This window comes from Galeopterus variegatus, unplaced genomic scaffold (genome assembly GCF_000696425.1).
Source record: "Galeopterus variegatus unplaced genomic scaffold, G_variegatus-3.0.2 Scaffold3, whole genome shotgun sequence".
Lineage (NCBI taxonomy): Eukaryota > Metazoa > Chordata > Mammalia > Dermoptera > Cynocephalidae > Galeopterus > Galeopterus variegatus.
In genome coordinates this window covers 1,992,801-2,005,452 of record NW_007726114.1, presented here as the reverse complement: position 1 = coordinate 2,005,452, position 12,652 = coordinate 1,992,801, and the positions used below count along the sequence as shown (strand labels likewise).

The 12,652-nt window shown below is 44.3% G+C and overlaps 1 protein-coding gene across 3 annotated transcripts in view; it reads right to left on the bottom strand.

Annotated features, from left to right (window-relative positions):
* Positions 1-239: 239 nt before the first annotated feature.
* Positions 240-12,652, bottom strand: part of LOC103589990 (glutathione synthetase) — a 20,100-nt gene continuing 7,687 nt past the window's right edge. For all 3 annotated transcript variants that reach the window (XM_008572203.1, XM_008572131.1, XM_008572274.1), the window contains 6 exons: positions 9,000-9,145; positions 5,783-5,858; positions 5,335-5,474; positions 4,490-4,606; positions 462-542; positions 240-360 (listed from right to left, as the gene is read on the bottom strand). In XM_008572203.1, coding sequence (XP_008570425.1) covers positions 279-360; positions 462-542; positions 4,490-4,606; positions 5,335-5,474; positions 5,783-5,858; positions 9,000-9,145 — 642 coding nt within the window. In that variant the 3' untranslated portion in view covers positions 240-278. The remainder of the gene's footprint in view (positions 361-461; positions 543-4,489; positions 4,607-5,334; positions 5,475-5,782; positions 5,859-8,999; positions 9,146-12,652) is intronic.

The following is a 12,652-nucleotide window of genomic DNA, read 5'->3' as shown; positions in this document are numbered from 1 at the left end:
GAACCGGTCTGTATGTGGGATCCGAACCCTCGGGCGGGAGCGCCGCTGCGCTTCCCAAGCGGTGCACTTATCCAGTGCGCCACCGGGCCAGCCCCTGATACAACTCTTTTGAAGAAGAGCTTGGCTGGCCTTCTCCAAAATTTCCTGGGAGGATGAGATATCTCAAAAATTAAGAGAGAAGGAAGCCATCACATCTCCCAGAAGAAAAGATCATTTGGGGGAAGAAGTTGGCAAGATGACTTTCATAAACCAGCCTTCTGTTGGGTCCTTGGGAATGCTTACACAAACAGCCTCCGGTCTTGGTCTAGAGACCCCTTTTCAGAGACATCTTCAAATCTTCGCCGGATTACGTGGATGTTCCTGGGAAAGATGGGCAAGAATCAGAGGGAGTAGATGCTATGTTCTGAGTGGCCTTCCCCAATCCTGGGGCCACACCTGGAGGTCCCCCCTCCTTTACCTACCTGGCTAGTAGCTCATTCTCTATGGCACGCTGGTCAAATATGTTCCTTTCCTTCTCTTGAGCAATCAGTAGCACCAGAGCACTGGGAAAAGAGCATAGGTGGCCCGAGGCTGCTACAGAGCTTGTCCTTCCTCTGTCCCATCCTTTCTAGGAATGAGATTCCCTCAACTTGGGATTGCCTCAGGCATAAACACCTGAGGCTCAGAGATATACATTATTTTCTGAAAACAGGGAACTTATAAAAATGAAGATGTATCTGCTCCTCCAGTGGGTAGATGAAATATTGTAATGATAATTTTCTGTGCAAATTAAAACTTAGATTTAAAACCATCTCAAAAACCCAAGAGGACTTTTTCTTAGAACTTAATGATTCTAGAATCTTTCTGGAAGAATAAACAGGTGGAAGTATTAAAGAATATTCTATAAAAGAACAATGTTGGGGGTTGGAGGCTAATGACTCTACTACTAAATTGTAACACATATATTAAAAGAGTGTGGTTCTTGCCTGAAACATTAGAATAGCTAAATGGAACCCTACAGAAACCCATAGAGGCAACTGAAAATAAGGCATTATTTCCTGGGGCCTCCCAATATTTTTATGATGTACACTGGGCCATGGACTTTTCATCTCTGTTTATCCATGTGTTTCTTAAAGAAGCAGGGGCTTGAGGACTCGGAAAAACTTATGCCAGAGAACTGTCTGTTGGCTGCCAGCAAGGTTATTTTCAGTTGTCAAAGATAGGTCTAGCCCCCCACCAGACTCTTAGGGCCAATGCTCAGCAGTACCAAACTCCATTTTTGCTGTAGCTGTGCTGCTCTGTGACTGTTGCTTCTTGTTAAGACCCTTGGAAATCCAAACTTTGGCTTAGGATTCTCAGTGTATATTCCTGACCTCCTGTACTTGGCCTCTTGTCTGTTTGTCTGTGAATCCCCCTACCTTAGCTGAATCTCTTGGAATAAACTCTGTATGCCTGACTCCTTTCCACTTAGCCAAAATATAGGTTCTACTACACTCCCTCTCCCGGCCTGCCTGAAATCTCATGAGGTCAGACATGACATTAAGCTGACCCTTGGCTTTAGGCTGGGTATCTGAAAGACAAGCTAGTAGTGGTGCACTCACAAGCCATCTTGCCCTGAGGGAGTCCCGAGGGCCAGTGGCCCTGCTCTTCATTTTGCAGCTGGAACTGCTCAGTTCATGGGTGGGGGAATGTGGCAGGGTGTGTGTGGCACCTGGCCCAGGCTGGCTCACCTCCAAGAAGGGGTGGAGGAGGAAAGCTGGAGGCGATAGGCTGAGGTAGAACTGCATGCCCTGGCCAATTAAGCCAGCCTGCCACCTTCCAAACAATCAGAGCCAGACCCAGAAAACATATTCTCCCTCCTCCTGCCTTTAGTTCTGAGTAGTCTGTTGGTAGCAGGCCTAGGAAAGTTGTCAGCTCAGGAGGGTGACGTGGCAATAGCATGCTGGCTGGGAGCAAAGACACCTGAGTCCTAGTCCTGGCACTGCCCGTGACTTGTGGTGTGTCCTTGGTCATGTCAGATTCTTTCCTTGGGGCCTGATTTCCCCATCTATAAAATAAGGGTGTTAAGTAGATCATAGTTCCCAACCTTTTATCACCAAGAATCCCCTTTGTTTATTCTACTCATTCCAACCACAGCCCCTTATGCTTTAAAAGAGTTTGCCTAAATTGAAATCATAATTCATTTTCCAAGCTTCCTTTTAAAAAAAATCTGTAAAAGCATGAGATAATTGATGAAAATTCATCTGCTCTTCAAATGCAGTTTTTCAATCTATACTATGGGACCACATCTCTTGGAATGTAACAGAACAGGCTTTAGAGGCAGATGAATTCTAAACTCGTCAGTTGAATAACTTTGCATAAGTTATTCAACTTCTCTGAGCCTTAGTTTACTCTTGTATAAAATAAAACTAGCAGGCTGGCCAGTTAGCTCAGTTGATTAGAGCACAGTGTTATAATACCAAGGTCAACACTAAGGTCAAGGGTTTGGATCCCCATACCAGCCAGCCACCGAAAACAAAACAAAAACAAAACATTTTAAAAAATAATAAAATAAAACTAGTACTTGTTAAATGGTAGCCACTATTATTATTGAACGTACCACATAATGACCCACATCAATTTACTTATTTATTTTTATTATAATTATTATTTTTGGGGCAGCTGGCCAATACATAGATCAAACCCTGGACCTTGGTGTTAGCAGCCCTATGCTCTAACCAACTGAGCTAACTGGCCAGCCCTATCTGCTCTTAGCACTTTTATTCTTTTTTTTCAGCAGCTGGCAGGTATGGGTATCCGAACCCTTGACCTTGGTGTTATAATACCATTCTCTAACCAACTGAGCTAACTGGCCAGCCTCCTACACCAAGTTTTTTAAACCACTTTTCAGATCCATGATCCCATTTAATTCTCACTACCACTCTTTTAGGTATTATTATAACTCCTGTTTTACAAATTAGGAAACTGAGTCTCAGAGAAAAGAATTGACTTGCCAAGGTCATGTGCCGGGTCAGTCAAAGAGGCTATCCAACTCTAATGATGGGAGAAGCCAGTTCCAGCTCAGCCACCACACAGCTCCTACCACCAGCACCTAATTCTGGGCACACGAATCTTCTCTCTCCATATTAATCACAGGCTGGCAGGAGAAACTCTCAGTGGCGTTTGCCATCAGCAGTTCCCCAGTTAACCCATCCTCTGGATTCACTCTCTTAAAATACAACTAGCCAAGAGTTCTATTTGACAGGATATTTGTCTGATGGCTTTTAAATGCTCAGAGTCTGAGGTTTTTTGGGCTTTAGTGAGGCTCAGCAAGCCCAGAGAGGCTCTCTTGGAGCCAATAGAATACTCAAAAATGCAGGTTCTGGAGCGAGGTAGACTCTGGGCTCTGTCACCAATTTACCAGCTGACCTTGAACAATTCATTTCACTTCTCTGAACCTCAGTTTCCTCATCTGTAAAACAGGGGAGATGACTAGTACCTCCCTCAGAGCATGTGTTATGAGGATTCAATGAAATCCTGTATGTAAAGCATTTAGAATAGGCACTGGTAAGTGCTCATTAAGGGCTAACTATTAATGCCATATTAACATTGCAATAACTTCTAATATAGTGCCTGTCGATTATCCAGAAATCACTTACCTAACATCTTCACATATCTGGAACATGGTTGAGAAATAAGGAAGCAAAAAATGCCTCTAAGCAGTTAAAACAGACACCGTAAAATTCCTAAGTCAAAGCTTATTCACTTAGTCATCAAAGAGCCCCTCACGCTCTTTAGATGCAATCATAACAACTCGGATCATTTGACTTCCCAAACTATAGCAAATCAGAAAGGAGGTATGGAGATTGGAGTGGAGGATTCCAAATTCAAGCACACTGATAACAGTAAAAAAAAGTAAGAGCTGGGCTGGCCCGGTGGTGCACTCAGTAGAGTGCGGCGCTCGGGAGCGCGGCAGCGCTCCCGCCGAGGGTTCGGATCCCATATAGAGACCAGTCCGCTCACTGGTTGAGCGCGGTGCGGGCGCGACACCAAGGGTTGCGATCCCGTTGCCGGTCGTGGTACGGGCGCGACACCGAGGGTTGCGATCCCGTTACCGGTCACGAAAAAAGACAAAAGGGTAAAAAAAAAAAAAAAATAGTAAGAGCTGATAATGGGGAAGCAGACAGGAAAACTATGAATGAGAACTTAAAGCCTAGCAGTCAGAGCCACTAGTGCAGGCAAACAGCCTCACACCTCTCCAATCCTAGGTATAGTACTGCTGCATTATAGCAAGATGCAATTGCTGAGTCATAATGATGATCTCCAGCCAACAAGTAAAGGTTAGATTATAATCAGCATTACTTATTTAAGAAGGAAGCTCAAAACTCCATTAATTTTGGCACTTAAAGGTTTAAGTTTCTATTCCTAGAAAAATCCTCTCATTCCCTAATTATGTCACGCAAAGAAGTTGCTGCACCCATGAATGCTGAATCTAAAGCAGGATACTGCTGCCACTTTTTCACACCCTTACTTGGCTGAGCCGTAGAGCTCCCAGGCTTTTGCAATCCCCAGGGCCAGTCCCTTGCTGGGATTATTGGAGAGGATCTTTGCAGCTTCTTGGGTCTTACTCAGGACACTGAGAACATGTCTGTTGGAAGAGAGACAGCTGTTCAGTAATTGGATGGACCTGGAAGACCCCTGCGCCCATGATCTCACAGATACTTATAGAAACATTACTCTGAGAATCAGCTGAGCACTAAAAAGAACTTTACCATCACAACCCTAGAGGATCCACTTCAGGCTGTAATACTGGGCTGCCCTACCCCTGTCCCTGGTGCACATGCCCAGAAGAGCCCTAAGACCCTGTGTCCCCACGCCACCTCACCCCAGCCTCCCAGTGAGCTGGAGCCCCTTACCCTGGGCCTCCAGGTGCTGTCTGGAATCCTACTGCAGACCGTCTGAAATGATAGCAACCTGGAGCACCACTGCTAGCTAGAAATGGATGCTGCTAGGATCCAGCCCTCAGACGGAAGCCCCTGCATTCCTCTGCCTTGGATTCTGACCTCCTTTCAGGACCTCAAACATGTCAAGCTCTTTTTCACCTCAGGACCCTTGAATATACTGTTCCCTTTGTCTGGAACACTAACTTGTACAATAATAAAGGGGCAGGACTAGATGAGCCATAAGGTCCCTTCTTTCCCTGACATACCAAAGATCTAATTACAAGTGGAAACTGTGGTGTGTGTGTAGGGGAAACACATGACCCAGGGCACAAGAAGGTACAGTCATAGTTAGAGATCCCTGGCCCAGCCAGTGATTGTAGGTCCATCAGTCTGTCACCCCATGGATGTGCTCAGGGCTGCCTAAGGGACCCACCGGTGCACAGCTGGGGTCCGGGAGGCTAGACCCCCAAAGCTGGCAGAGATGGTGTTGATTTCAATCTGTTTCAGGGCTGGGGAGCCATCTGTGTTGCGCTGGAACATGTAGTCTGAGCGGTTCAGGCCCAGGAACACGGTCTGTGGAGAAAACTGAAGGCTGAGGACATCTGCCCAGGGGCTGACTCTGAGGGCCAAGCCACAGAGCAGACAGATACTGTGAATTCTGCACAGAGATTAGAGGCACTACTTAACACTTCCAAACCCAGTAAGGTCATTCTTTTGGTCACCCCAGGATTGATCACTGGGATGTACAAACCCAGTGGAGACAAGTGAGAGGCAGATTCCATTAGCTCAGGGTCTGGGCCAAATTCTTCTGGTAAAAAAAAAAAAAAATACAGAGAGGGGAGGGGCAGCTTCTGGACTGGTGTGGGTCTGGGAACGTTTACCTGGGCAATGCCCTCTTTCAGGACTTGCTTGTGAATGTCAAAGAGACGAGCGGTAAAGTCATCTCTTTTGATGGTACTGGAGGAGGAAACAGAGAACATTTTCCAGGCCACATTTTCCAGGGCCCTAAAGTCAAGAAGTCCCACCCTCATCCATTAACTCTTAATCCTCTCTGGGCCTACTGGCCAAAACTTCAATACCCGCCCCATCAAGTAGAGAATAGTGGTTAGGACTCCACGTTTAGTGGGTAAGAATCTCTTTATCAGGTAGAGAATAGTGGTTAAGAATCCCAGTTCTTCCACTCACTACTAGGCAACCTTAGGAAATCATTTCACCTTTCTGTGTCTCAGTTTGCTCATCTGTAAAATGAAGAGGAAAATAATTGTATTTATATTGTAGAGTTGTGGCAAAAAGTAAACAAGATATTACATTCAAAAAACTGAACATAATGTCTGGTCCAAAGATGAACTCAAAAATGGCATATGATATTACTATTCTATACTTGAATAGTTCTGATGGTTGGTAAGCTTTCTGACTGACCTAACTTTCATAGCTTCTCCTACATTCTGGGACCTCCCAGGACTAGTCTTCTCTTCCTCCTCCATGAGAGCCCTCAGAGATTAGAAGACAGCAGTTATGTCCTCTGCCCCAATAAGATTTTTCTGACCCAAGCTAAATATCCTGTTTTTTTTTCTTCAACCAGTCCTTATATGACTTGATTTCCTCAGGGAAGCCTTCCCTATCTGGGTCAGATCCCCTGCTATATGCTCTCATAGTACTGTGAGCCTCTCCTTTACAGCACTGATTGCAGTTACCATTTTCCATTTTATCTGTGTGAGGAGTAGTGTCACCTCTCCTGTTTAACGATATACCACCTGAGGGTGGGGGCCATGTTTGTGCTGGCTCATCATCATAGCCCAGTGTGCTCCTGTGGCACGTGACATGTGCTGAGGGCACATCCAGTATGGTTTTTATGGAGCCTCAGGAAGAGGCACAGTGAGAAGGAATTCACACGTAATTAACACTACACTTGGGCCAGCCCGTGGCTCACTCGGGAGAGTGCGGTGCTGATAATACCAAGGCCACGGGTTCCGATCCTATATAGGGATGGCCGGTTGGCTCACTTGGGAGAGTATGGTGCTGACAACACCAAGTCAAGGGTTAAGATCCCCTTACTGGTCATCTTTTAAAAAAAACAAAAAAAAACACAACACTACACTGGTTGCCTCCCAAGATTCAGGGCAGACTTTGCACATCTGCTCAAGACCAACTTCCAGGCTTGCCTTGTTACAGGGACCTCACCAGACCAGCTGGGGGAGCCAAAAACTAAGGCCTGCCCTGAAGTTCCTCTGCCTCCCAGGCAGCTCTCTCATGAGGCCTTTCCCAGACCCTGGTGGAGAGAAGAATCCCCAGTTGGGCTTCAGTCTCCAGGGAAGTTGGGACACATTTTCCCTTTTCTGAAGAGATGCTCCCCTTCACCCCTGGACTCTAGGCTGTGTGTGTGTGTGTGTGTGTAAGAAGAACAGGGGAGGCAGGGGCTGCAGAGATGGCCTGCGTGTGTGTGTGTGTGTGTGTCTGTGTGTGTGTGTGTGTGTGTAAGAAGAACAGGGGAGGCAGGGGCTGCAGAGATGGCCTGCGTGTGTGTGTGTGTGTGTGTCTGTGTGTGTGTGTGTGTGTGTAAGAAGAACAGGGGAGGCAGGGGCTGCAGAGATGGCCTGCGTGTGTGTGTGTGTGTGTGTCTGTGTGTGTGTGTGTGTGTGTAAGAAGAACAGGGGAGGCAGGGGCTGCAGAGATGGCCTGCGTGTGTGTGTGTGTGTGTGTCTGTGTGTGTGTGTGTGTGTGTAAGAAGAACAGGGAAGGCAGGGGCTGCAGAGATGGCCTGCGTGTGCGTGTGCGTGTGTGTGTGTGTGTAAGAAGAAAAGGGAAGGCAGGGGCTGCAGAGATGGCCTGCAGGGAAGGTCTCCCACATAATTGCATCATTAGGGTGAAGGTCTGCTTGATATTTCCTACAATCCGGAATCACAGGTTAAAAGCCAGGCCAAAGATCTTCGGGGAAGGTGACGGAAGGGTTCATACATTCATGGTTCATTAGGTGTTTGGCTCCAAGTCAATGATTTCCAAACTTCTTACCATTGTGATCCCTTCTCATACTCACCCTCACACCAAGGTCTACATTTTAAAAAGATTTTATCTCTAACAAAATAAACTTGTTTTCTGTTGAAAAATTAATCAAAGACATGCAATTATATATACCTCTAGCATATATATACATGTATAATATTTATATGCAGGATCTTCAAAAGTTCATAGAAAGATTCCTATTATCTTTTAATTCTATTTTTCCACAAATTTTCTGAAGTACTCTTGCATATATTTAATTCTAAAATAAAGGATTTATTTATATTTAATTTTAAAATAAAGCAAGAAATTTCACTTGCTCCAGGATCTGAAGAAAAAGATCAAGGGAGAAGAGACAGGGACAGGTAGATGGGGTAAGACACTCCAGGGGTTGTTTCCTTGTGCCCAGGGTGTGACCCAATCTGCACCCCATCCCATCCAAAGATGAGAGGCCTGGGGTGACAAGAAAGGGCCACTGCTTAGGAGAAGAAGTAGGAAATGTGACTTTAAACCCAATAACCTTCCCTACCCTCTGTTTTCCTGCAAAACTAGGCTGATCTTCTCTAATTCCAAATGGAAATTCCAGTCTTAAAAACAGGGGGCCACAGATCACAGAATGTCAGCAATGAGATCCTAGATTTAAGACAACCTCCACATTTTTCAGATGAAGAAATTGAGGCCCAGAGAAGGAAGGGGATTTGTTTGAGGCCATATAACTAAGTGGTAAAGCCAGGATTAGAAACCAGCTTTCCTAGGCTGGCCTGTGGCTCACCCGGGAGAGTGTGGTGCTTATAACACCAAGGCCACGGGTTCAGATCCCATATAGGGATGGCCGGTTAGCTCACTGGGTGAGCGTGGTGCTGACAACAACAAGTCAAGGGTTAAGATCCCCTCACCTGTCATCTTTTAAAAAAAGAAAGAAACCAGCTTTCCTGTCTATTCTACTACTTTTTGTTTCTCCTAGAGGTTATCTGTCCTCTACCCTACCCAGTCAGCTAACCCAGCAACACCTCATGGCTCCCCAGTCTTCTAGTCCCTTGGTTCTAGGAGCTCCCATCCGTCCCCCCGCCTCCCCACCCCCCATGCCTCATCACCTGGTACCTGGAGAGAGTTTGCTCCAGAAAGGCAGCATTCTGGCTGACAGCATCCACTAGCAGGTTGAAGTCCATCTGCACAGCATAGGCCTGCTCCAAAAGGGCACTGGGGACCAGTGAGGGGAAGAGAGTGAATGGGGCATAGCTCACCACCTGATCAAGGAGAGAATGAGGCAGAGGTAATGCACCTGTGAATAGGCTGTCTTCCTGCAACCATAACTCCATGGAAAGTCTGGCCTATATTTAGTGAGGACAAACCAACTGCAGAATAGTGGTTACCTCAAGGAGGGGAGGGAGGGGAAAAGAATGAGGAAGGGGTACAAAGAGATCTTCCAGATTCTGTGACATTTTATCTCTACATAGAAAAGAAAAGAAAAAAAAAAAAAGAGAAGCAAAAAACAAATAACTAAACAAAAAAACCTTCACAAAATATTATTGAGATTTTACTGTGCACTAGGCACTGTTTTAAGTACATTACATGGATTCATCATTTAATCCTATGAGGAAGATACTATTAATATCCACATTTAGATAAGGGACCTGAGATAGTGAGGTTAAGTAACAGGTCCAAATTATATCCAGCTGGCAAGTGGTGCTGGGATTTGAACTAGGATGGTTACTAAACAACACACACACAGGTTGAGCCCCTAGCTGTTTGGTATTCAAGTCCAGGCCCCTCTCCATGTCAGGAGCTCATACCCCAGTCCCCTTGCCTTTTGTTTGGGTAGAGGGTGAGTCCTGCTGGTAGGGCTGCAGCAGAAATGAACTCTGGCCCCCTGAGCAGAAGCCAGGAGTGGTTTTCCCCTCAATGTTAGAGGGGGTGACTCAGGTTAACAGGCCTGGAGTTCAGCTGCATTCTGGGTTCTCTGGACTTTGATATAGCCAAGAAACCCAAATACTATCGAGGACACCATTTCTAGAAGGGGAAAATGTATTCTGAGATTCTCAACAACAAATAAATTAGAACTTGGGTAAGAGATGATAAGACTTTGTGATTTGTATTATGAAGCATTCCTGAGTATAACCTTTGAGTTAATAGGTTGCCATTATGGTATAACAAGTTTATGGTGTCAGAATTTGGCATTTATATATTTATTATTAAAATATTATTATTTTGAATAGACAGTACAAACACAAGATGTAACATTCAAAAGAGACATAAGGACACAAGATGTAACATTCAAAAGAGACATAAGGATACATAGTGAGAAGTGTTTCTCATTGCCACTCTGGCCCCAGTCACCCAGGTCTCTTCCCCGGAGGCAATTGCTATATTAGTGTCTCACACATCCTTCCAGACATCTTTATATTGACATACATGTATGTATACACATATATTTTCTCTTTCTTTACACACAGCATACAATACATACATGTTTTGTCCCTAGCTTTTTAAATATTTCCTTATATGTTCAAACAGAGCACTCTCATTTGTTTTAATGGTTGTGTAGTATTCCACTCTGGATATACCATAATTTATTGAACCTAGCCTTCTATTGAATATTTAGGAGGTTTCTTTTTTCCCCCATTACAATCAATGCTTCAATAAGTATCCTAAAATATACATTCTAAGTGTTTTGTGTGTGAGAAAGTCCATAGATTCAAAATTTTTAGAAGTGGAAATATCAGGTAGTTAGAGTAAATCCATTTAAAATTTTGGTAGATAATTCCCAAATTATCCTCCTCAGCATCTATTTCCAGACAAAACTGAAGAAGAGTATTTGTGAGAGTAAGGCTTATTCGGCCTGAAGCCTTTATGAATTAGAATGGGAATTACTGCAGATTATGTAAGGGGTGACCTAATCCCCTGAGTGCATGTATGATGACTCCAGGGGCATATCCTTGGCTTTAAAACTCAGAACTTTGCCTCCACCAACAAGTACCATCTAGCCTGAAAAACTTTCAAAGAGTTTTTCTGCTAAAACCGCCTTCTGCCTCTGTCCCCAGGACTCGTTATACCCACTTAAATTCAGGATCAATGGTATGTGGCTGTCCTCTGCTGTCTGGAGGCTAAAAGCTGAAAAACACAGTCTTCTCAGTTTTGATAGAGAAGTGAACATAGAATAACATCATTCCACTAGAAGAAAAACTATAGCACATGAATGACAATAAAATTCTGCTTTATAGTCAGGGAAAAAACAGGGAGTGATGGGAACTGTGGCAAACAGAAGAACTTGCATCTCATCTAAAGGGGGTGGCCAGAACTCTGCTCTAGCCAATTGTTGCCATGCAGTAGAACGGGCCAGAGCTGCCAGATGATCTAATTTTTCAAGACCAGCTAGGTAGCTTGATTTTTTTTTTAATTTAATGATTTTTTTTTTAATGTTGGCCCCGACTTTTTAAAAACACTCTGGTGAAAAAAACTGTTAACAAAGTTTGCCTCTGGAGAGGGCAACAGTGGCTGGAGGAAGGAGACTTATTCTACAACAAATATTCTTTTGAATTTTGTACCCTGTTCATGTATTACATATTCAAAAAATAAATTAACTCCCTAAACACTGCAAGAGCCAAATATTCAGCCTTCATATGGCTGGTTTACAGCCCCGATCTACAGGATAAAGTCCACATTCCTCCTCCGCCCAGTATCTAAGCCTTTTGCTTTCTGACTTTGGCCTGCCTTCTTTCCCACTATGTCCACTTATGTGCCCTGCATTTCAGCTGTATTCTCTTTAACATTTTTTGCCTTTTCCTACTTTTGGGCCTCTGCTATGCTGTTCCTTTCACCCGTTTGTCTTTTAATGTCTAGTTCAAACACCAAATCCTCTAATCATAATGAATTACTCCTTCTTCTTCCAGGTGTCCTATCCAGTATCCTGGGAGATGCAATAAAGCATGGGCAGTAAGAGCATGGACTCGGGAGCCAAATGCCTTGAGTTTAAATTCTGACTCTGTCAATTATTCCACCATTTAAATGACCTCAGGCGAGTTACTTAACCTCTCCAGGCCTTGCTGTCCTCATCTTTATTGTGGTGAGGGTTTAATGAGTCAGTAATTCCAAAAAGTATAAAATACTTCCTCACACATAATAAATAATCAATGATAGCTAATATTGTGCAGCAGACTGCCTATGTTTCCTCCCAGAACAGACATTCTTTAATTTTGTCTGTGACACATTCTCCATCTAGACCATGAGCTCCAGAGGCTAGAACCTCTCTGTCCTCAGTGCCTAGAATGGCCCAGCAGAGAGCAGGCACCTGGCGAACATGTGCAATGAAATCGCACACATACATGCATGTCTACTTCCTGTCTTTTTGTCTGGATTAGAAATCTTTTTAAGGATTGTGCCTTTTCTAGGCTTCATTAACTCCCAGAAAGACCAACTGTTGGAACTTCACACTATACTATTGATTAATGGAAGAAATAAAAGCTTGAAAGGGAATATGCTTCATCCTGGATTCAGACAAGCAGTTCACAAAATCTAGGTTCACAACCCAAAGCAAGAGGCAGACCTTCCACAGCATCAGCTTGCCGTAGGTGACAGCCATTCTCATATACTTGGGCCTCAGCAAATTTACTGGGACTGGACTCTCCACCAGGCCTGTCCTAGGTTCTGGGCATACACAGACAAAAAAGAATGTGGTAGGGTAAAAAAAAAAAAGATGCCTGCAGCTCTTTAGCCACCAATATAGATAGTCTTTAAGGTATACTGTTAAGTTTTAA